The sequence below is a fragment of the Tachysurus fulvidraco genome, chromosome 6 (assembly GCF_022655615.1).
Source record: "Tachysurus fulvidraco isolate hzauxx_2018 chromosome 6, HZAU_PFXX_2.0, whole genome shotgun sequence".
Classification (NCBI taxonomy): Eukaryota; Metazoa; Chordata; class Actinopteri; order Siluriformes; family Bagridae; genus Tachysurus; species Tachysurus fulvidraco.
The window spans coordinates 29,901,270-29,926,845 of NC_062523.1; the positions used below are offsets into that span (position 1 = coordinate 29,901,270).

Consider the following 25,576-nt stretch of genomic DNA (forward strand, 5'->3'; position numbering starts at 1 on the left):
ACCCAGAGTTACACAGAAAGGTGTTGATTGAGAGCGTGAGGAGGTCCGGGGGGTGTTTTTAAATTGGTTTATCGACGAGAAACAGTGGCATTAATTTCACAGCCCAGCAGTGATCCTTCCTGTCTCTGTTTGGCTGTTGTTCTAAACCTGAAAGAGAAAATGCAAGAATGAAAATCTCTAAGCGATGAATACGTTGTGTGTGTGTGTGTGAGTGTGTGTGGGTGATGAAGTAATGTTCCTCTGAAATAAAGGAGTTCTGAGGCTAGATTGTACATTTAATTGTGATTAGCGGTGATTTTGTTTTCCCGAATGCAGCCGCCCTGTTTTGTCGGATATTAGTTCGAATATTCAGAACCTTTAAGTGCTACTGGGAATGCCAGGCACTTTATTAAGAGTTTCATGCTAATACCAGTTAGGACCTTATGTGCTTTCAGAACAAACTATTCTCTTGGTGACGTGGATTTCCCAAAATGTTTCAAAGATTCCGGTCCATGTCGGTGTGATTCCACGTCACGATTGCTGCAGATTCACACGTTCAGTCACACGTTCGTGCTGAGAATCTCCAGTTGGAACACGTCCCAAAGGTGCCATATAGGAGATCTGGTGATTGGGCCATTGAAGTACAGTAATCCTTCGCCACTTCGCGGTTCAAGTTTCTTCGGCCTCGGCGCATCGCTGATTTTTCAAAAATATTCAGAGAAAAATAAAAATAAAAATGGTTTCCCAGGATTCCAGACAAAGAGAGAAACTCTCTCAGAGGCTTTGTACATACCCACGGGCACTCAGACAAGGCACATGATTGGTTCCCGGCACGAGATCTGAGCTGATTGGCTGCGCATCATCGCATCCTCTACCAGCTTCTTCCCTTGTTGTATCTCGCCACTCTCGTTCACGCTGTCAACTCTGTCTCGCGTATCGTGTTTGAAATTAACTTTTCGTTAAGCCCTTACGATGCCTCCTAAGCACCGTGCCCCTGGGAAAGATTCCTCTAGTGAGCCCAAGAGGAAGAGAAAGATGATGACCATCAGTGAAAAGGTCAAACTTAGGGCCAATCCTACTTCGCGGATTTTCACCTATCGCGAGGGGTTCCGGCCCCCATTAACCACAATAAACGAGGGATCACTGTATATTGACTTCAGGCAAGCTGGGTCTGTGGAGTCATGCTGTGTACACCAAAATCCGACTTTACAGAATCTCACCAAGCCGTTGTGAGCTCTTCATGTGCCTGCTGTAGCCACAGATTAATGTGCTTGGTGGACAAGAACGGATCTCGATCTTATCTTCTGCCGTTGTTGCGATCACGCCTCACAGTTTGATACGTTGTACATTCTGAGATCTTCTTTTCTGCTCATCAATCGAGCGTATCGTGTAGTCATTAAAAATAACTCGCGCTTTTACCCTAAAAATTCTGAAATGGAAAAACAGAGATGACCAACTCACTCAGGTAACAAGAACTAAAACTTTTCAATTCTAGCGATGACTGCTTTTTCCACCCGCTACACTACTCCCACTTGTTTTTTGTTTTCCACACCAAATCTGTGTAATCTCTCGAACCTGTTGTGTGTGAAAATTGCAACTCATCAGTTTCTAAAATACTCACAACAGCTCATGTATCATCACCGTTCATGTCAAAGTCAGAGAACACACGATTTTTTTGCATTGTGTTATCGGATAAATGCACGAATGTTTACGTGTGTGGTTTTTTTTTTTTATTTTTTTTTTTTATAAAGTTATCTAAAACATGCAAATCCTATAACGCATATTCAGTGTACTTCTATTAAAGCCTTACAAGTAGTTAAGAGCTGAGGCTAAGCATGCCAGCGTTCCTAATGTAAAAACAAGCCCAAGACAGAGCCGCTGTCCTTGTGTGACACAGTCATATGCTATCAATATGCTGCCATGTTCTCTTGGAACATGCTCCACCTTTTAATAGGGTCTGGTGGTTAGAACATGGCAGGCGGTTCACAAGGACACAGCATTGTTATGCTTTCATTTACTTTTTTTGAGTCTTTCTTTTTTGTGAGAATTCAACTTTTCTTTCTTTTTTTTTTTTTTTTTTTTTTTTTTAGACCTTACAAAGACACCCATTTCCATGAAGCTTTGCCAAGAGGGATGGGAAAACAAAAGTGTGTGTTGAGTGCGAGGTGGGGGGGCGGGGGTTCTCCGTAGCGCAGTGGTCTTCGGTTAGAACATGAAATCGTTAGACGGAGAGTGCCTCAGCCCGCCTAGGGAAAACACGAAGCCCACAGATTCCATCTCGTCCTTCAAGTCTACACGGCGTCGGCCGGTCTTCCGCACGGCCCCGACGTTTACGGGACGCCGGGATGCGATCCGTGTTCTTATTGCTTTTGGGTGCATAAATTTTTATTCTTTTTTTTTTCTTAAATGTTGATTAGCATTTACAGTATTGTTTTTGGCCACAAATGAGCCATGTAATGCCAAGAGGAAGTATAAGACATGTATATATACTGTATATATTCATCGTTACATTCCGGATGTGGAAAAGACATGCTGAAAGACAGATTTACATATTTATTAAAGCTCCTTTTGAGGTGTTATTAATCCGCTATTAAGTCCGTCCAAAGAAACCTTTCCAGGAGAGAGAAACATTTAGTCAGCACTTCAAGCCTGTATAGTGTGTGTATGCACGTGTGAGAGAAACCAGAACATCATGCCGAATGTATACGGGATCAGCAGAGCACCTTTATTTGACATTTGCTTGACGTGCTCCGTAATATTTGGATAGAATCAGTTCATTTACATACTGTACAGTTTACTTGTGGTGAAGCAGTGGATGTCCCAGTGGCCCGTCCCAGAGATAACCCACCGTGCCAGGAAGGTCACTCCAAGCATCCAGAACATTTCTCTCTTTTTTTATTTCCACAATGGATTTTGTGAAACTTGCAAGCTGGCGTATCTGGTTTGTTTTGCCCATCCCCCCCTTCCTCGTTCTCCATTCCCCTTCATCGTTCCTCGACTCAATGCCAAAAAAATGAAGTGTCTGATTTAGAGCACTGGCTCTCCACGTAATTACAGACTCCGTCTTATCTCTGGGATGGAATAAAAAACACATTCATGCAGAGCGTCTCGGCGTCGGCTTGCGGAGAGCGAATAAAAAGACGCCGCTGTTGGGGAATTGGAGAGGACTTTTGGCAGTTTGATTAGAAACCGATGCGATTGTGGCCATCGCATGTTCACTGTGGCAGTTCTGAAGATCACTGGAACTATTTTTCACGACAGTATACCGGCTCGAAGCTGAATAGCGAGTGGGGTTTTGACTCGGGTTGACCAATATATGATTTCTAAACTCCAGCAAAAACATGTAATCCAAAATGTAAAAAAAAAAAAAAGGGGCACTTGTATTCAGTACATAAAATTGTTGAACCTGAAGAAATGTACAGCTAAGACTGCATTTAAACATAAAGTTTCCTTTTTATTTACAAGAGTACACAAGAAGACATGTCCGTATGACACGACGACAGTTACAAAAAATGCTATTTGACTAATACTATTATACTATTTTTTTTTTTACTATAAAAATCAAAAAAGGCACAGATCAGGAAGTCAAGTTAACCTTAATTGAGTAAAACTCACAAGAATTCCTAAATGTAAATTTATCCATTCAGGATCGCTTACCCCCTCCCCACAGAAATGTTTGGGGGTGCCAATAAAATGACAACATGGACTGGCCATTCTGAGATGATGATGATAATAATAATAATAATAATAATAATAATAATAATAATAATAATAATAATAATAATAAAAAATGGAATGCTATTTTTTTGACCTACAGTACAGACCAAAAGTTTGGACACCCCTACTTCTCATTCCAAGAGTTTTCTTTATTTTCATGACTATGAAAATTGTAGATTCACACTGAAGGCATCAAAACTATGAATGAACACGTGTGGAATTATATACGTACATAACAAAAAAGTGTGAAACGAATGAAAATATGTCATATTCTAGGTTCTTCAAAGTTCTCCACCTTTTGCTTTGATTACTGCTTTGCACACTCTTGGCATTCTCTTGATGAGCTTCAAGAGGTCGTCACCTGAAATGGTCTTCCGACAGTCTTGAAGGAGTTCCCAGAGATGCTTAGCACTTGTTGGCCCATTTGCCTTCACTCTGCGGTCCAGCTCACCCCAAACCGTCTCGATCGGGTTCAGGTCCGGTGACTGTGGAGGCCATGTCATCTGGTGCAGCACCCCATCACTCTCCTTCATGGTCAAATAGCCCTTACACAGCTTAGAGATGTGTTTGGGGTCATCGTCCTGTTGAAAAGGTGGTGTGTCCAAACTTTTGGAAGGTGTGTCCAAACTTTTGGTCTGTACTGTATATGTTAGCTTTTCAAGCCTGTACGATGGGTCAGGCATGTAGGCTGGTAAAGTTAATGTATGTTAATTAATGGAATTCATTTATATTGATGTTTGTGTATTATGTTATAATGTATCGTATATAATATTGTATATTACTATTATAATCCTAATGGTGTAATTAAGACAAGTGTCATAGCAAAGAAATTTTAAACATGTTTTCTGACTTTTCTGTCAGAACTTTGGCTCAGTTTTGGTCACAGTGATACTAAATTTGCCGGAGCTGATCATTTCACATCACAGGTTTTTTTAGACCACAGATTTCGTTTACATTGTACGATTTACGTATGCGACAGTAAACCCGAAGCAAAAATCGCACAAATCAAACCTGGCTCGAGACCTGAATATGAAGTGCAACAAGAGGAAATACATTTGCTCAAAGAGCAACAAGCAACATCCCACCAGTTCCTATTAGCTTTTCTTATTTTCATGTAAAAAAAAAATGCACATGTAGTCCTATCATAACATTTGGAGTCCTATCATATGTAGTCCTATCATTACATTTTTTTTTTGTTTGTTTTCTTTAAGATTTAAACACTTATTACTTGGATTCTGGTCCAAAGATCTCCACACATTCAGTAAGCATGAATTCCACAATCTGGTTCTGGTACAGCATGTTGACTGCCATGTTTCCTGCATCCAGCTCTGGCCACATAAGAGTCGGTCCAAAAACGATGCTGACGCCTTGGCTCGACATGCGGTTTTGCTGTGACTTTGTCAAAACTCTGCAAAAAGAAACAGACGAGTGGCACGTTAAAGCAATGGCACGTAGCAATGTCTTATCGGTATACGCGTATCGAGGTAGTTCTGAGCTGTTACCGATCTCGCCATTCGTGTGCTGTATAGACTGTCATGAAAAATGGGGATCTACGATGGCTGGAGGATATAGTCTAAGATAGCTGAGGTATGTGTAACATTAGCAGAAAGTGGTTTTAACATCGACATGGAGGATAAAAACAAAGAAAGAAAGAGAAGAAAGGCTTACGATAAGGCAAGAAGTAGGACGTGTTAATATAGGACCAGCTTTCCAGCGCTGGAGAGAACTGAAGGAGCAGGAAGTCGGCCACATATTCACAGGTTGGAGTTTCCCGAGTCAATAACTCCTGAGCTAAACGCTGTTACTACACAAATAACACCTCTTTTCTATCGTAGTAATGTAGAGAGGCAGCTACAACCGCGTTTTGTGTAGTAACAGCGTTTAGCTCAGGAGTTATCGACTCGGGAAACTCCGACCTGTGAATATGTGGCCGACTTTACTTAAGACGCCGAGGCGCTTTTTTCCTTCTCGATAGGTGAGTAACGTTGGTTTTGCTTTGTTACACAACTAATATATGCCTTTGTCCTTTACATCATTATGCTTGTGTGGCATTTTTGCTTGTTTGTTTATCTACTATCGTATTGTTCTTCCCTTCAGCTATGATAAAGACGCGTTTCTTTCTGTTAGTCGCCTGGGTTACATATGTATGTATATGTGGGCGGAGCTATCGATACAGGGGTGGGACCCATTTGGGTTAGGGGCGTGTTTGTTTTGGTGATTTCAAATGTCAACATTGGCTTTCAAATATCGGAGACCCCACCTTTATGCTTAGTATTTTGGAGGTATCTACCAAGAACTGAGGTTTGGCTGGAACACACAAAAACGCGACTAAGCTACCAGAGGCCTTTTAGGACGAATCAGGACAGAGCCTTAAAGCTCGGGAATGGGATGAAGCCTGGAAAAAGAGGGTGGAACTGTGGCTGAAGGCTATACTCCAAGTTGTCAATGGGACCATGACTAAGAGCTCTGAGGTGGACTGGAGGCTTTAACATTCTGAATAAAAAAAGTGTCTTGTGGCTTTTCAGTGGCAAAAAATGTTTTGCACTCTACACACTTGCATGTAGTTCTGATGATACCTTGAAGCTCAGTAGTGAGAAACCAACTGTCCACAGATTCACTCGTTTTTTTTTCCATCAGTTTGACAAACGTTCTGTGCGTTCTGCAAACAATGAGCCTAATGAGAGAGACAAGTAATGATATGGCTCTTCATGATTGTTTTGTTGTGTGTTCCTGCACTATAGAGACCCATTTAATCGGAGCAACATAACCTAAAAGGGCAGCCAGAGCACTTCCAATAATTCCCTCTTTTAATGCGTATAATTAACCTCGGCCATTTCGTTTCCCTTGTACATCATAGCCAGACACTCGTCCTGCCACCAGCATTTTAACCTAATTAGCACAGTGTGATGTAAGGATCTTGGCTGCCATTGCTAATGGCTTGCTAATGATCTTAAAGAGGGAAAGACTTCATTTCCGAAGTGATTTTTTAAAAGGTTTAATGTGAAGCATTTTTTTTTGCCTCGCTTCCTAATCCTGTAGTATATTGTTCTGTAATTATTTCATTATGTTATCCCTGTACCATCGTTGTCCCCTACATCATTTGAATTTGCATTCGTCGTAGCCGAATTAAATGAATACACTGACCCGAGCTTTGATCATGTTGCTTAGTTCGTTGGTGTTGGACGAGCACAATAAGAATTTATTGTACTCAATATAACGGACACCAGCAAGTATAAACGTTGTTTATTAAAAGAATTCGAAAGGCACCAAGATTCTATTAAATATTAAACTTTTGCTAATTCTTTAGTAAAATTACCCATTTTCTTTTTCTTGGTATAGGCTTCAAATCCCAGCACTGCAAAGTTGCCACCGTCGGCCCCTTGAGCAAGGCCCTTAACCATTTCTGCTCCCTAGCTGACCCTGCGCTCTTCCTAACAGAGATACGTGGGAGGGGGAAATAAAGAATTTCACTGTGCTGTAATGTATACGTGATGAATAACGGCGTCTTCTTCTGCTACTTCTATTAATATATATTAGCTTATAGCAGATTGCCCTCATTAGACTATTTCAGTTGACTGAAGCATGAAGAGAGTGGACCAGCTTGACCAGGGGGTGACTGCGCCGCGCTCGATCGAATCAGACCAATCAGAGATACCAGCACGAAGGGCAACAAGCACTGTTCAAGATGCCAATGGTTATTAATTAGCATCTTGTTTGGGAACAGTACTTGACATGAAATGGAGGACAGCACACAATTGCCCTCCAAACCCCACCACTCCCCAACCCCCATCCGCCTAGGAAGCTCATGCTAATTGGGTCAGCCTCGTTCGGTCCTTAAGGACGAGTAGAATAATAAATTAGGGGTGGGATGGGGCGCATGAGAGGAGGCATCACTCCGCGCTTTGAATGATGTCATTAGTAGAATGTGGACAGAACTGTATCACTGAGTAGGCTTAGTTTCTTTTTTTTTGGCTTGGTTGAATGCTAAATGTGCTTATCAGGAAGATTGATTTTTAGATTATCTACGGTATAAGCAGTACTGACTGGCCAGTTTATTAGGAACACAAAGTTTAAAGTTTGTATGGTGTTGGTAAGATTCCTTTGAGATTCTCTTCCATTGTCAAAGTGACTGGATCACATCGGTCGGGTCCATGGATTGATTTTGAACCCGTCCAACGTCAGCAAGACAGAGCTCGGTGTAGCCTCGGATTCCCGTTGTGCATTCCGACATGCTTTTCAGCACACCACAGCTGTAAAAGTGGATGTTTGAATTACCTCAGCCTTCCTGTCAGCTCCACCTAGTCTGGCCATCGTCCTCTGACCTCTCTCATCAACAAGGCAGCTGTAGAAATGCCGTGCACTGAATTTTTTGAAGCTCAAGAGTTTCTGAAATACTTCAACCAGCCCATCTGGCAGCAACAACCATGTCATGATCAAAGTCACTGAGCTCACATTTTTCCCCCCTTTCTAATGTTTGATGTGAACAATAAGCAAAGCTTTTGCTCTGTGTCTGCATGATGTACAGGTGCTCCTAATAAAGTGACCGGTGAGTGTATATCCCATTTCTTTTTTTTCCCCATACACACACATGATGACTGAATTTCATCTGAATATCTTTGTAGAAACTGACTTTTTAACCGATGTGAAGAAAAAATGCATTCACCAACCTGCCGTCTCAGATCGGGGGACCTGACATATGCAACCCGCACAAACTTTATCACTTGAGCCAAAAAAAAGGGCATGTTCCATTTGGAGATCTTGGAGACAGGGGAGGCTCATCAATCTGAGATGAGTCCTCCAGCCCTCCTGTGCAGGGTGGTAAATATGCAGGAGGGTAAAATGGGATGGAACACCCCTTCTGGGTGATGAGGACTAGCCATATGGCCTATTGATTATTTTTTTTTTTTTTTGTAATATTCCTTCCGACTTTCTCCGATATCCTAAACGTCCGGCACGATTCAAGACGTGCATCTTTCTGCAAAAGAACTGGCTCTCTGGAGAAATCTGTTTGGTGCAAACAAGGCTGAATGATCACATGTATCCTCTAACAAACGTTGTTATTTTTTTTGGGCTATTCATTTGCTGACAGCATTCCTTCCCTGTTTGAGACATCAAACCCAGATGAGAGACAAACATTTTTGGGTATATATATATATTATTTAGATTGTTTTAATTTCAGCTTTCCTGATCAGCTTGCTCTGGCCACGAAGGTCAGTCCAGGTTTCTTCGGAAGAAAAAAAAAAATAACCTTGAATTACCAACAAAAATGCCAAAACCTACCATCTTTTAAATCACTTGCGGCAAATGGGAAATATGAGTGGCGGTGACAAAAACACCCACAAGAAGAGACGTAAATAGCATGGCTGAGCGAATGCAAGCTCGAGAGAGCCGGTTGCCTTGACCACATCATCACAATGCGAATACACAACTGCTTTATTGAACACAGGCCCCAATGGGCCAGAGGAAAACGGGAACATTGGTTCCACACGGGCATACCACGCACCCACAACAAAGGGTCCTCGACTTCATAAGGCTCTCCGCCGCTCCGCGAACGAGCCAAGCCAAGGAGAAAATGTAGCCCACAACACAGGCATAGCTGCAAGGGATTCTGGGTCACACTTAGCTGCTGCATACCTGTTTTGCTAAAGGAATAATTTCTCAAAAGTCCGACGTGATAAACAACGAAGGAAACAGAGATAATGCGAAGCAGTTTAGTTCAAACTTGTTCCTGTTGGCTTCAGCCTGGTATTTGAGGATTTTGGTTACGGCAGATTTGAAACTATGCCGAAATCACTATTACTTTGATTGGCGTTCGTAGATTTATAGATCGAGGAGGCTGTTTTTGTTTGTGTGTTTGCAGTTTCAGCCAAACCATTTAGCATTTAAGGTTTTACAAATGAAGGGAAATTTTGCATCTTTATTGACAGTTAGACTTGGAACGGTGACATGCCAACCGAATAAGTACAATGGAAACATGCATTCAGACTTCATTTGGTACTAAAAGTTTCCAAACAAGATTCAAATGTTACTTATTCACCCTACTGAATCATTCATTTAGCGCTAATACTTCCCTAGCGCTTCATCTGAATAAACAGATTTATTGTTATTGTTGTGCGCTTAACAGCCATTAGATTATCTGTCCTGTCTGAGATAACAAAAAGCCGAGCGAACATTCGACCGCACATTTTACGCTTACTCGACTAGGAGAGAGCTGTTCTCAGGGTGAGAGGTAAAGGAAAAGAAACAAAAGGAGTGAGAAGTATAAAACCTCCAAAGTGAGAGTTATGTAGGAACCACATCAGTCGCCCTGGGTGCGGCCCCACAGCGCAGAGAGGCCCGACGTTCCCCCACGTAACACTAATGCTACAAGAGACGGCTGGTAGCGTACAGCAAAGGGCAGAGGATAGACTTGGTGGCACTGCAGGGATTTTCAGCAAGACCACAAGTCCCACTATAACAGCAAGTCAGTCAGCAAAATAAAAGTTCAACGAATTAAGGTCTGCTTTCAAAGAATTAACGGCTTGCGCGCCTCGCTCGTGACTGCACCCGATCGGAATGCAAATTGTATTGTGCTAATAGTCTTTTTGGACCGTTCATTAACACATGAATTTTGGCTGCAAATATGGTGACTAACTGGCCATGTCTTGTGCTGCGATCATGCAGATCACGGGACAAATCTATTTTCATATTAGACCGTCTCGTCCGTCTGGTGTGTTACTCCGAGGCTCAATATGCTCATTAATATGCATTTTTTTAGTAAAGACAATAACGACAACTATAATGATGATAATATTAATAATAATAATAGTCAGGTATGATTAGTTAGTTGTGGAATTCTTTTCTGTACCGCTATAGGTTACGTGGGTTAAGATTCACCCCTCAGCTTACCTGCTCAATCTGACATATGCAACCCAACAAACTTTATCACTAGAGCCAAAAGGGAATGTTCCATTGGGAGAGCTTGGATGTGGTGGGGGGTGGGGGGGGGGAGCTCATCAATCTGATCTGAGTCCTCTAGCCCTCCTGTGCAGGGTGGTAAATGTGCAGAAGGGTAAAGTGGGATGGAACACCCCTTCTGGGAGATGGAGACTAGCCATATGGCCTAGTGACTGTGCCAGCTATGTTAGCATTGACAGGGACTTGAGTGCTCCAGTTTGCATTTTTCTGTGCACAGGGTTTTCTCTGTCCTGGGGTATTTAACCACACACCAAACGCTCATAGCTAACATTAACCGGTGGTCCTGTTCTGTTCGAACCTGGTGAAAGATCGATTACAGATGAATGTAAATATCATTGTGCAGTGTGACCAACCTCTGCAGGTGATGGAACAACAGTTTCATGGTGTTATGGTTGGGTTTAGGGAGTTGATGGACCAGCTTCTTCAGAGCCTGCACCTTCTGCTTTTGTTCCTTATTTTCTGTTCAGCAAAAAAAGAAGAGGAAAAGAAACAGGTTGAGACATGTTGAGTCTGGGTTTTATGATGATACAATATTGGTACTGTGAGATATCGTGATATCTTTTTCTAACTTGTAAAATGTGCGAATATCGTATAAGCTCTTTATCTTTCATCTCGTTCATATGAGTATTATTCAGAGTGGAATTCTGATTGTTCTGGTCTTTCAGGTGCTCGCTCATAAATCATTTCATTGATGCTGTGGTGGTTGGTTAATGGTGTAACAGACCTGTCGTCCTTTAAAAGCCCTCGTGATGTAACACTAGCCCTAAACTCTCACCTTTTGACCCTCATACTCCTGGCATGTCAGATGGCTCGGAAGCCTGGTGAAACTCCACAGAGAAGCCAACCTGCATGTTATCTACAACACACAACAGCCCTGTTGACCTGAAGAGGGTCCCCCCCCCCCCCCCCTTCTGTCATCTGTCAGGCTGATATTCTGTACCTTGGGAGCGTATATTGAATGACTGGAAATCACTTGTAAAAGGTTGATGGAGGTTAGCCGGCTCTTGCACAGGAGATACGTTGAACGTTAGGATCAATAACTGTACATGCATGTAATAATATCTCCTATCATGAGGAGAACAAGCCATCTGATCCCTAGGCAGATGTTTGGGAACAGCTTTTGCTTGCTGAGGAACACCACCTGCGCGTGTGTGTGTGTGTGTGTGTACACCGACATGCTGAGCCACTTATGGGCAGGTCAGATGCCTGCACCACATTAGCTATTTTCCAGCTTTTTTTTTTTTTTTTGCTTTTTCATCGAGGGTTTACACACACAGACGGACACACAATCAACATCTCCAGAGTAAGAACTTGAAGTGACCCTATGCATACTGGCCCACAAATTTTAAATATTAATGCTGCCGGCTGTAATAAAATGCGCTCGTTCTGATCCGTTATGGTTTCTATAGTAACAGCTGGTGACTGTCACGCACATTTAATCAAATGCGTTATTTAAAAATGTGGAATGTGGACTCATTAAAATTATGAAGCTTCCTGTAATTTAGTCTGTTTAACATTTTAAGAAAGGAGTCTCCAGTGTCAGTAAATTCTGTTGCTGGATTTCTTACTAGAAAGCTAATTTGTGACAAACGGCTGTTGTTAAATGGTATAAATAAAATTTGAATGAAAGAGCAAGATGCATTTTTATATCAGTAGAGAGAAAAAGAGGGAGTAGTGAGGCATACATGGATATACAATAATATTGTAGTATAATACAAATAAACTTCAAGATGTTCTATCTATCTATCTATCTATCTATCTATCTATCTATCTATCTATCTATCTATCTGTCTATCTATCTGTCTATCTATCTATCTATCTATCTATCTATCTATCTATCTATCTATCTATCTATCTATCTATCTATCTGTGTCTTTCTGTCTGTCTATCTCTCTGTCTCTCTGTCTGTGTCTGTCTCTATCTGTCTGTCTGTCTGTGTCTATCCATCTATCCATCCATCTGTCTGTCAATCTATCTGTCTGTCTCTCTGTCTGACTGTCTGTCTGTCTGTTTCTATCCATCCATCCATCTATCTATCTATCTATCTATCTATCTATCTATCTATCTATCTATCTATCTATCTATCTATCTATCTATCTATCTATCTATCTATCTATCTATCTATCTATCTATCTACATCTCACATTTCCCTATGTATGTATGTATATAATTTTATTCTTCCTGCTTTGCAGTGTAAAAGAGCTGGCAGTAATCATGGCCCTGGTCTACTGTACTACCCGGGATGCCCCCTGGGCACTAATGGAGCAGATGTCTGCATGTATTCACCGTGCTGGCACGGCCCTTGCTAGCAGATGCCCCTGTCAGATGCCAGGTTTTCCAATTAAGCACAGACAGGGAACAAGTTTTAGGACTGAGAGTGGCCATGACCCAGTGCTATAAGTGCCAATAGTGCAGCATTTAGGTACAGATATAATGATGCAGCTCATAAGCAGAAAAAAATGTGATTAATAAAGTGTTGAGAGAGATGTAGGGGACTCGCTGTTTATCATCGTAAACCCCGAAAGACATGTTCTCATTCTTTAAAAAAAAAAAAACAAAAAAAAAAAGGGCATTTAGACCAATTTTCATCCTTTACCCAATCTGTGAAAGCCTCAACACTTATTTGGCTTTGACAACTGCATGGCAGTCGGCCTGTGAAATATTTAATCTAGTCATTATTGCTGGCATTATTGCTGTCATTAATTACTTTGCCTTTGGTGGTGAGCATATTGGAGATGGTCCCTCGTTCTGCATTGTGGACAGATGGTGCGGACAGTGTCATTAATATATAACAGAGTAAAAATGCCTGTATCTAAATCAGTGTGCACTTATACATCACGTCCTTTAACACAATCGTCCCTGGCTGTCAGTAAACGTATACGACTGAGCTACGGTAACCTTTTATTTGTCATACGTACAATTTATTTACAGTAGTGTCTCAACGTGCAACATCATAATTCAGCTCCTGATGTACGTATAAGGAAAGACAGATGACAATAACGATGTATGATCTATATAAAAGATCTATCGTAGCATCCTCGGTTTGTTTGCAGGAGCCGTGGATGTGTTAATCAGACTCGCGTTCAGTTCTAAACAACTGTGAAAGTAATCCACAAACACAGACGCCTACTTTGTTCAAATAAAGCTCGCTTCGGAGTCTAAGCTCATCTCGGGGCTTTTGTCTCCTGACTTCTGTAAGCCCTGTCAAGGCAAATATTAGCACACTGCAAATAGTCCTGCAGGTTATGATTAAGATTTTAAATGTATCCCAATTGAATGCTTTGCTTTATGAATAACAAAGTCTTAGTGGATCGGCTTCTGTAATTTATTAAACATGAAAAACTCCTTGATGAAATATAGAGACTGGGAAGCATTTTATGCGTTTGAAAGTCTTTCTCTACACCAGCGTTGCATGCCAATGAGTTCACACCAGAGAAATTAGGCAGCCTTCGTAGAAGGCATCATTTTTAAGACTAAGTGAAAATCTGAATAATTCTAAAACATACCACGGCTCATATAGAGAGGTGTAGATTATACAGAATTCGGTAACGTATTCAGTATCGAGTGAATGGTGCCGCGTAGGCCGTCACGTTTGAACACATCACGCTGCCATATTTTTGTAGTATCTCCGTGCTAACATGGAACAAAGGGAACTTGGGAGCGTGCACACACACACACACACACACACACACACACACACACACTTTAGTCAGATTCTCTGCTTGTCAACTCAAAGAACAAAACCTCAATTTGTCACTGAGCACACATTCACTGGGAACAACAAGGCACGCTTGTGCACGAGACAGGTGGTGGGACAATGTCGCTAAGACACCAGGCAAGATGAATAATAGATTTGAAGCCATCATGAGCCAAGAACTGCTCGCTTGCCAACCTTTGCACTTCATGCACAGAATGAGGGAACGGAAAATAAGGCCGAGTGTCTACCTGAGGACAGGAAAGTCTAAATCGTGGACCAGGCATGACGGATTAATAACGACGTAAACGTGCGTGACGGGGGTGTGTTTCCAAAACGAGTGGGACGACGCATCGGTAAACAATCGAGCAAAGATGCATTTAGGTCATTGTACTGTACAAGGGCGTTCCATATTGTAACTATATATTCAGAAAGCTATGAGATGTAATGAGTAGGTCTATTATAAATAAAGTTATAGTTATACCGCAGCCTGTTCTAATCACAATGTGCTTTTGGGCATGGATCCTAATTGAACCGACTATGATCCAAAGCGCTCTTCCAAAGACCTTTAGCTAATGCCACCCATTTAAAGGGCAGTCATGAGTAGGAGTGAGCTTGTTTTAATGATGCACTCTGGCCAATGTCACTATGAGAAACATATCCTTGTTCTGTCGAATGATCTTCGGCTGCCAGGTGAAAAAATGTACATACTATTTTTTTATTTTTTTTACAGATCGAAAAAAGAATCTGGAAGAAAGAACGTCAGGGATCCAAACTCGGATGAGACGTGAAAGTCATACGAAAGCAAACGTTCCGCTTTCTCTCGTCAAAATTTGAGCTGGGATGATGAATCATGGCGCAGCTTGTGTGATTATTATTATTGTACTTATTCCCGACTGTTTATTCGTCTCTGGCCTCCTTTCCTTTCACTTCTGTCTTTCCCATTTCTCCCTCCAAAAGCTCCATTTATCACGAAGCGTGTTGCAGGTCGAGCTAATTATACCTCCTGCTGCGATGTGCCTTATACCGTATTAATTAGTTGTCTAAACATTATCTGTAAGCGATCAGGCGCCTTTACTCGTTAAGCGAAATTAGTGGTTAGCACTTTCGCCTCACACTTCCACTGCTTGTTCTCCCCGTGCCTCGGGGGTTTCCTCCGGGTACTCCGGTTTCCTCCCCCGGTCCAAAGACATGCATGGTAGGTTGATTGGCATCTCTGGAAAATTGTCCAGAGTGTGTGAGTGAATGAGAGTGTGTGTGTGTGCCCTGTGATGGGTTGGCACTCCGTCCAGGATGTATCCTGCCTCAATGCCCGATGACGCCTGAGATAGGCACAGGCTCCCCGTGACCCGAGAAGTTCGGATAAGCGGTAGAAAATGAATAAATGAATGAAAAAGTTTCCAGGACTCATATTTGCAGTTTGATTATGAACTAATATTTTCTGGTTGCCTTTCAGATCGTGATTAGAGAGAGACATCCAGCAGCAAGACCACCACCAAAATCAGACAGAAAAAGTGGACCGGGGTCTCGTGAGTTGGCCGTACGTAATCTTTCCTTCGTCGATCACGGTTACACTCGCTGCGAGCATCTGTGAGCTCATGTATGTAGAAGAAGGTAGATAACATTCTTCTACAGAGTTTTTTTTTTTTCTCATTTAAGCATGTCAGCTTTCAGCCTCAGGAGTCGGTCGCCTTCAAGCGATACATGAGTAGGAATTGGCCAGGATGAAATTAAAGAAGTCGATGGAATGAAAAAACAATATGCGTTGCCAGATGTAGAAAAATGTAATCTATAAGCAGGAGATCATTTTACAATGAAAAAAAAAAGATAATAAAAATAAACATCTAATAGAAATGAAGTATATTACCAGTCTATTGCTGCTTGAATAACTTATTCATGTAGAAAAAATAATCTTTCCCTAGATATCCGAACAGCTGAGTCTTTAAACGACGGGTAAAGACCTTTCTCATCCTGAAGCACTTAAGCTAGCACTTACTTTCCCTGTTTGTTTTATATATTTAAAATGGTATCCTACGTCTGTGACAAAGTGAACCAGTGGTGATGTTTCATCAATAATGGCTTAATAAAGCATAAGCGTTTCTGCCAAATGCCATAAACGTAAATAACCAGAATATGAATGATCTCATTACCTCGTACCTCGTATTACTTTGTGAGTTGATTTTATGTCATGTCATACACCAACGAAACCATGAGATACTAAGTTGAGGTCATGACTTCATCATTTGTGTGTAGCATATAATCGTGCTTTTCTTTTTCTTTGAAGCATCTTCTACAATATTTTATTAAATTAAATAGCTACGTATTTACAGATCCTTATAGATAGACGCTATTAGAAATTGTATTATAAAAGATACGTCCTGACGATGAAATAGTTCTAGCAAGCATGAATGGAGGTTAGCAGCCACACGTTGTATGTCACACGTGGCGGCTAAACGGTTTCATTTACTGTTAACTGTTGGCACTTCAGTCTGGACTGTTCTTTTAAAGTGGAAAAAAAACAATCCATTATAAACATTTAGCACCCATTGAGGCACGCTGAAATAAGAACATGCCACCTTATGAGGTAGAGTGCCCAAGAGGACCAGCATGGCGTCAGTTGGCCTGCTGATATGGGGCCCAGTGTTCCCTCTGCATTGGTGTTGGTGTGATATTAAAGCTGATCTGGTGACAGCTTCAGTCTGCAGTTCAGGCTTTGGCTTTGCCCCCTGGCCTAAGGAATTCCTCTGCTCCCTAGAGAACGGTTTAGGAAAACCAACCTCCCTGTCAAAGAGTGCCCCCTTTTGGCTGGCAGGTGTGTCAGAAACGGCCATGAAGTGTGGTCAGTTTGAACAATCCTATTTCTACATGGCTTTAGGCCAAGCATTTAAGTGAAAAGTTTCCAGAATCAGACACTATTAGAAATGACAAAACGGTTCTCAGGTTTCAGAAACTCACAACCGCTGGTCATTGTCTTTAAGTTTACTGTTGAAAGTTTATTTTTAATGGCTACATGCGTGGAATAAGGCGCCACTAGGAATCTATCCTAAATGTTTCAATATGTGCTTGCAGCTTCAACGAGAGAATTGTAATATATGTTTTAAAGGGAAAGGTTCCAGGGAAGTAATTATGCTCTTTAAAAACTTCCAGAATGGTGACCAGATTTCCCCAGAATTGTTATTTAACAGAACAGCACTGGCTTCCAATGAGAGAAATGTGATAGAATGCAGTGTCACTTACTTATGGCATCTACGAACATATCGAAAAAGCGAAAGGGAAACAGAGGCTCTGGCAGTTCACGGAAAAACAGCTTCAGCGCACCGGTGATGACATGAATGTCCTCCCATTGGCTGTCACCCAAATTCAGCTCCTCCTCTGTGGGGGGGGGGGCAAACAGAAGGCGGAGGCAGGAAACAATTACAACATCAGTCTTTTGATGAGCAAATTAGAGAATGCTAATCATGATGTCAGTGTTCTTTTGTTCCTGCGATAGGACGCGAACCTGTTAATTTGCCCCTTGAGAACTCAGAGACGTTGTTCTTTGTGTCTTTCAAATGTACTGAGAATATCTTTGAATATCATTGACGGCAAAATACAATGAAAAATGAGCCTCTGGCAGAAAGACACGATTGTAAATAGAAAAGACTTGTGCGAATCGTGCATAAACTTTCCATTAAAAAAAGAAAAAGAAAAGCTGTTTAAGTGAAGGGTACCTTGGTCAACTAGGAAGCGTAGTTTCTGAACAGTGGCCAGGTTGGCACTCACCCTGTATATCCCATCAACCTCAAGCCCTGAGAGAAACAGATTTAAAAAAAAAAAAAAAAAGAAATGATTTGTTTATTATGGTGAGCTATTAATAATTGCAGCACTATAATTATTGACTTTTCTCCAAAAGCTACATACCTCGTTTTTCCACTTCCTTGACACACAGCTGGACAAATCTGGGAACCGTGGTCCCTTCACGCTGACACAAATTCAACATGTGACATCCAAAGACGCAATCTGCAAGAGGACTTTTCTTTTAATCATTTCCATTGAAATTGGCATGGTGGGTTTAAAAAAAAAAGTCAAGCATTTTAATTTCTCGCACGTCATTTTTTTTTTTTTTTTTTAAATTTGAGCACATTTCTGAAGCCGCCATCAGACGTAGACGACCCGCGGTCCTGTGACACAGTTCTATCAAACTGCGACTGTCAATATGGAGTTACTCACAGTCTATTAACTTCCTCATCATTCGCCGTTTGAACTAATACGCGGCCAGCCAAGCGCTCCCCGAGGCTTATGGAACATCAAAGATGGCCTGCTCTCGTTTGAGCACTTGGCAAAGGGTGGGGGGTGGAAGAGGAGCAAGAGGAAGAGGATGGGAGGCTGCGCTGAATGCAAAAATGACTGCAAGCAAGCCACCTTTGCATGTGAATTTCTATTTGCGCCACTTAGTGGAGAGATATACCGAGGTACGGTCTTTTTATTAAATAAATTACCCTGTAATGGTGCGTCTGCGAGAAGAAGGGAACTGAAGAGGAATATGGTAAGAGATCTTCTTCTAAATAGCTTGCCTTGGAGCTCTGCCAGCGCTGTGAGTTCAAGGGCCACCTGTGCTATTTCTTACTCCAATCCAAGACTACTTTTATTTATCTCCTCATCATCGAACACTTCGATCATTAAAAAGCATGTCGAGGAAATTACAATTTTCATTATCTTCAGCTAAGAATTCTAAATATGTGCTTATAATTTGTCCTAGGCTCAAGAAAGGTTTCTCTCTGCTGGCTTGATTTGTTCTGTCTAAAAATGGGAAAATACCTGGAAAATGACATGAAGTAAAAACCCGGAATTCCACCTGGATTATTACTAATGGCTTTAACCGGGATATTATGGTGGAAATCCTACTAAATGTTGTAAACCCCTGACACTGGAGAGTTTCACCATATCATATCAACAGTTTATGATACAATATGGCCAAAAGTATGTGAACACCCAATCAGACCATCCGTCCATCCATCTACCGCTTATCCGGGGGCCGGGTCGTGGGGGCAGCAGTCTAAGCAGGGATGCCCAGGCTTCCCTCTCCACAGACACTTCCTCCAGCTCTTTCGGGGGAAAACCGAGGCGTTCCCAGGCCAGCCGAGAGACATAGTCCCTCCAGCGTGTCCTAGGTCTTCCTCGGGGCTTCCCCCGGTTGAACATACCATTCCAAAGCCATGGTCTCCTTTACTTTTTTGGGAAGTGTTTACACTAGATTTTGCATTGTGTTTGTTGGTGTTTGCATTCAGTTCCATACAGGATACTCCAGATCCAGGTCTTTGTGGAGATTTGACATTGGCATTAACACATATGGATGCGATGGTCAGGTGTCTACATACCTTTAGCCATACAGTGTATATAAGTGTATACACATCCCTGTGAACGGGTTGTCAGACTGATATAAACCTGGGACTCAAATTACAGCTAAAATGATGAAATTGAATTAGTATCGTCTGAGTTAAAAAATTGTATTAGATGTTTTTGAACTTCACCTTTAATGAGGCCTTTCTCCTGTAGTGTTTTCATGGAGGGCCTTCTGGAGATGAACTTCTTCAGGCGATTCTTCACGCCGTTCTTATCCGCGCTGTCTGAGGCACTGTAGTTCAGCTTGAACACTGCCAAGGTTATAGGAAACAAACCCGTGTTATTAACCGTGTATGACTATGATTGTTAGTTTGTGTGTTTTCTTTCTTTATGAAAACATCTTGGAAATTTCAATTGATGATCTTTTAGAAATTATTTGGATTTGGAACTTCTCCAGAAAGCAAATTATCGCCGATCGTTTGATCAAGTGCAAATCCGAGGTTAGCGAGTTTGAAGGTCCTCTAGGACTTCTTTTTTTCCTCAGGAAAGCTTTTGACCTTTTGCAATTCTGGGTAATGAATAACGTATAAAAAAGTTCATTCATTCATTTTCTACCGCTTATCCGAACTTCTCGGGTCACGGGGAGCCTGTGCCTATCTCAGGCGTCATCGGGCATCGAGGCAGGATACACCCTGGACGGAGTGCCAACCCATCACAGGGCACACACACACTCTCATTCACTCACACACTCACACACTACGGACAATTTTCCAGAGATGCCAATCAACCTACCATGCATGTCTTTGGACCGGGGAAGGAAACCGGAGTACCCGGAGGAAACCCCCGAGGCACAGGGAGAACATGCAAACTCCATACACACAAGGCGGAGGCGGGAATCGAATCCCCAACCCTGGAGGTGTGAGGCGAACGTGCTAACCCGTATAAAAAAAAGTTGAACAACTTTAAAGCAACAATAATAAGGCTGAATACCAAGAGGTTTTTAGAGGCCTTCGAATTTTTTTTTGTTTGTTTAGTGTTCTGTCACTGACACACATTACTCACTGAGAGATCGTCTGTTCTCTGATTTCGGCTCTTTGGCTTTGGATTTTGTTGAGTCATGGGATCGTCTGGCCAGACACTCTGTGCTGCTGGACCTATGTAATGTGGCCTTTCCCCCGCCGGTCCCCGTGCTTGTACTGGACTGTTAAAAGAAGGCAAGCAGAAACAAAGTCAGAAGTGATTCAGAGGTATAGTTTACTGTCTCTCTCTCTCTCTCTCTCTCTCTCTCTCTCTCTCTCTCTCTCTCTCTCTCAAAACTTCACACTACTTTTGAAAAACTCTTTCTCTACACTCATTTTCCTGTTTCAGCATTCGTCAGAGGTTTCATTAAGACAGCGGTTACTGTGATATAGTTCGTGGTGGCAGAACCACTGTTGCGCTCTTAAGCTATGTTTATACTCACTGGCCACTTTATTAGGAACACTTTAATTTGCCCCTTCTGATCAGCCAATCATGTGACACCAGCACAATACATAACATCATCCAGGTGGAACACAAAAGCGAATGTTGAAGGTATGACTGTTCGCTTTAAAGATGTAATATCAGAGACTTTAAGCATGGCATGGTTGTTGGTGCCAGATGGGCTGGATTAGAAGCTGCAGATCGCCTGTGATTTTTCACACACAACATTCTATAGAGTTTATGCAGAGTGGTCAAAATATCCTTTCAGTGAGCGGCAGTTCTGTGGGTGGAAATGACTTGTGTCAGCCAAGAACAGGAATCTGAGACTAGGCACTGAAACTGGACAGATTTTAAATATATCTGCCTCAAGGTTTGACTTGTTGCGTGTCTCACTTGCTTTTCTGTTTACCACAGTCACTAAGAGTGGTTATTTGCGTAAGCTCGGATCAGGGTGGACATTCTCTTCTGACCTCTCTCATTAACAAAACATTTCTATCTTCAGAACGTCCGTTTACTGAAGGTTTTTTATTTTTCACACCATTCCGTGTAAATCGTTGAGCATGAAAATCAACAGTTTATGAAATATCTCACAAGTAGGAAGCGTTCGAGTTGAAAATCCGGGCCAGTAAGCTCTGCCAAGCGTGCATACGGTATATCTGAATTATGTCTTGGGAGTAACTTAGACTCGCTCGAAAGTGTTCACTCACTTGCTCACTGAATGAATGTAGGAATGATTAATGCATAGCGCAGAGTCCTGTAATGAAGTTGCAGTTTCAGTCACTAAGAGCACCTACTGAAACTCCCTAGAAATTCCTGAGCCACACTGCAATAAAATGACTCACCAATTTGTCTGCTATTTTTTTGATGGCATCATGCCATTTACTGATGGTAGGGTAGTCGTCTGATTGCAGAAGCAGCTCCTCGCCCGACCTTGTGGTTATCTGTGGATAACGAAGAGTAAATATTATCAATTGAAATCATTCATTCATTCATTCATTCATTTTCTACCGCTTATTCGAACTACCTCGGGTCACGGGGAGCCTGTGCCTATCTCAGGCGTCATCGGGCATCGAGGCAGGATACACCCTGGACGGAGTGCCAACCCAACACAGGGCACACAAACTCTCATTCACTCACGCAATCACACACTATCAACAATTTTCCAGAGATGCCAATCAATCTACCATGCATGTCTTTGGTGGACCGGGGGAGGAAACCGGAGTACCTGGAGGAAACCCCCGAGGCACGGGGAGAACATGCAAACTCCACACACACAAGGCGGCAGCGGGAATCGAACCCCCAACCCTGGAGGTGAGGCAAACGTGCTAACCACTAAGCCACCATGCCCCCCAATTGAAATCAATACATTAATAAATGTTTCCATAGCTTAATGAGCAGATATATTATATATGGCATCTCATGGAAATTTTAATCAAGCACTAGAAGGTCAAGACGAATAAGATTGTATTATGGTCACATGACTATTGTTAATGTCTGGAGGTGTGAATTGGCGTCAGGGTGCCAGGGTAAGGATGTTATGACAGGATTGTTAGTAGCTGATAAGTGGGGACTTTGAGCTATACACAAATGACCCCTTGGAGGCTTTAGTCTAGTTTAGGTGTTAATTAGTCTTTAAATGGTGGTGAATACTTATTCTGGACTCAAAGAATCAGTTCTCTTGAGTCAGGTTGTACAGTAAATTTAAAGAAGACTACATTTTTGCTCACATACTGTACATAGCCAGGGAATTATTGGCATATCTTTATTGGTGGTGTTCAGGCTTTCCATCATTCATAATTGCTATGAAAACCTACGAGGCCAAAAGTTTGCGGCACCTGACAAGCACAACGATAGGTGCTTACTGAACATCATTCCGTTGCAGATTGGGTTTCTTTTTGCTCTTATAAATCAGCTTTGCTCTTCTGGGAGGCTTTCTACTAGATTTACGAGAATGGCTGTGGAGAATTTTGGCTTCTTAGACTAGCAAAGGGAAATAAATTATGTGTTTCCAGCTTTGCTTAAGGAACACATTCGGTTGTGATGGTCAAGCATCCACAGTCTCTTGACCATATCATGTAGCATGAATAGAAAACAATTAGTTCCTCTTTTTTGTTTCACCTTGAACCGCGCAGGCTTTGATGTAAAGTCGGCTATCGATAAACGGATGACTAAATAGAAGGTTGTTGAGTTCAGACACATCATTGCTCATATCTGCTCTGTGCCTTCATTGTAAAGGCTGAATAGGATGTAAGAAACGAACAGAATGTCCTCCTTCAGGCTCTTCGCTGTTCGCATGATACCTTACTAAATGCTGCCCTTGTTTTCCCACAGAGACGTAACTGCACATGGCACCGTCACACAGCATAAGTGCCTTTCATCGAAAATCCTAGCAAACACCCTTGCTAAGGTCAACGTTGTCACATACTCTTGGAATTTCCTGATGCTCGATGCTTGACACTGCAAGTGTACAAAGGCGAGAATTGTTTTAGCATCGCTAGTATCTAAAAATACCAGATGGTATCACAGGGCATCTTGTTCTGTAGATAGTCTATAAAGACATGTAGACTTTGTGCCTTTTGGAATGAGGCTTTTCTGACTTTGAGAGAGAATGGCAGATGGGATCGGAGCAGTCTCCTTGGGGACACTAGGCATAAACAGGGAATGATTTGGGGCAAAATGTCAGAACGGGTTTGCTAGATCTCCATTTTTAGATGTAGATCATGTGAGTGAGTGTTTGTTCTAGATCTCGGGATGCCTATGGACACGAACATAGTTTGTGAACTGCAGTCTTTCGAATTGATAAGAAGAAATAAATAGGCTAGTGAACCATGCACAAAAGAAACTGAAACCTTTATTTCTTTTGTTTAATGAAATTTCCAGCTGTATTCAATCTTTAGTACACATCTGAGACTAATGACCAAAGAAGTCATGAATCCAGCATAAAAAAATGAACATTATGCTAGCTAAGTCGTCCTGACGTGAGAGTTCGTTCATTGTTAGCATTTTGGGTAAACGATTCCTTTAACAAATTAAAGGCTAAACTTCTATTAACTTCTCTTTAATGGCCAGTCAGTTTCCTGGCAGAAACCGTTCTTTAAAGAAATAGGAAAATTTCTTTAAACATCAAAGCGTCTCATTTTAGATTATTGACCTCGGGCAGATTAGCAGAGGAATTGAAAGATGAAGCTTCCATTTCTCATAAAAGCAGTGCACATTTTTCAATCTGATTTTAATCTTCTAAATATTCATACACATATTCATATCTTATCGCTCAACTAACGCTCATAATCCCAGTCCTTTAATTCTTTTTGAAATATCTGGTTGTAGTTTGTCTCTGGTTTGGTCCACATTACATTACATCGGGGTGGACGAGGTGGTTTGAGGTGTAGCTGGAATTTCTGTGCGTTTTTTAAAAAGTGAATAGAATGGATGAACTCGACGAACGCCGCGTAAATACATCCTGTAGAGTTGGTGCTTCCAGGCTTGTGGCAACAGAATGGAGTTTCTGTGTGTGATCGCCAGGTGTCCACAAACTTATGGACATATAAAGGTGATTTTCTAGACAGGGTTTAAATTAAGCCTTAAAGGTGCGGTGCACGATTTTTGAGAAATGCTTCAGAAAACCGAGTCGGGCCGACTAACAAAACAAATGTGTAGCCAATTAGCAGGAAGGGGCGTGTCTTGTCATTATGCGTTGGAGGGTGTTCAGTGCGCATGTCTGACATTAGCAGAAAGCGATTGAAACACTGACATGGCGGATACCTGCCTTTACCTCTGCCTCGGGTTCCAGGTGTCGAACGTCGTCTTCCGCGTGAAACGGAGCTAAAGCTTTTAACGGTACAACACACAATGCTACAAAAACACATTTGTATTACCATAGTGTTACTCATTGAGTTTATTTATTGATAAAAATACCCCCTCGGCCAGCTGCCCCAACAGGTTCCGTCATAATAGCCGCATGGGTTGCGTATGTATGTGTGGGGCGGAGCTATCAATGTAGCTATGGGGTGACACCCATTTGGGTTAGGGGCGTGTTTGTTTTGTGATTTCAAATGTCAACATTGGCTTTCAAACATCGTGCACCTCACCTTTAAATTAGACCTTATTCTAGAATAATTAACCAAACAACAGTTTGTCGGTGATTTTAAACAGCACCGACAAACATCTGAAGTTAATCCCGCCTCCAATCTTCCTCCGGGTAATCAGCTAATCAGTAAATTCAGGACTAGGCTACATCTTCAGACTATTTATGTCCATCACTGTGGAAGCAAATTCTCAGCCAGTGCCCACATTTTCTTTATGCGCTAACCAAAAAAGAAAACACTATGAGGAAAACATTCGGCTGTATGTAATATTCTACATCTGTCTCGTAAGAGTAATAAAAACATCATTTTAAGGCACTTGATGGTTTTTACGATGTATACCAGTCTTTAGCTCAGGAAAAAA

At 41.8% G+C, this 25,576-nt stretch overlaps 1 protein-coding gene across 3 annotated transcripts in view; it reads right to left on the reverse strand.

Moving 5' to 3' along the window:
- Window positions 1-4,600: 4,600 nt before the first annotated feature.
- The window catches only part of arhgap15 (Rho GTPase activating protein 15), a 43,775-nt gene continuing 22,799 nt past the window's right edge, over window positions 4,601-25,576 (reverse strand). For all 3 annotated transcript variants that reach the window (XM_027152450.2, XM_027152453.2, XM_027152452.2), the window contains 8 exons: window positions 21,973-22,071; window positions 20,732-20,870; window positions 19,858-19,980; window positions 18,248-18,346; window positions 18,058-18,135; window positions 17,585-17,719; window positions 11,007-11,112; window positions 4,601-5,104 (listed from right to left, as the gene is read on the reverse strand). In XM_027152450.2, the coding sequence (XP_027008251.1) occupies window positions 4,921-5,104; window positions 11,007-11,112; window positions 17,585-17,719; window positions 18,058-18,135; window positions 18,248-18,346; window positions 19,858-19,980; window positions 20,732-20,870; window positions 21,973-22,071 (963 nt within the window). In that variant the 3' untranslated portion in view covers window positions 4,601-4,920. The remainder of the gene's footprint in view (window positions 5,105-11,006; window positions 11,113-17,584; window positions 17,720-18,057; window positions 18,136-18,247; window positions 18,347-19,857; window positions 19,981-20,731; window positions 20,871-21,972; window positions 22,072-25,576) is intronic.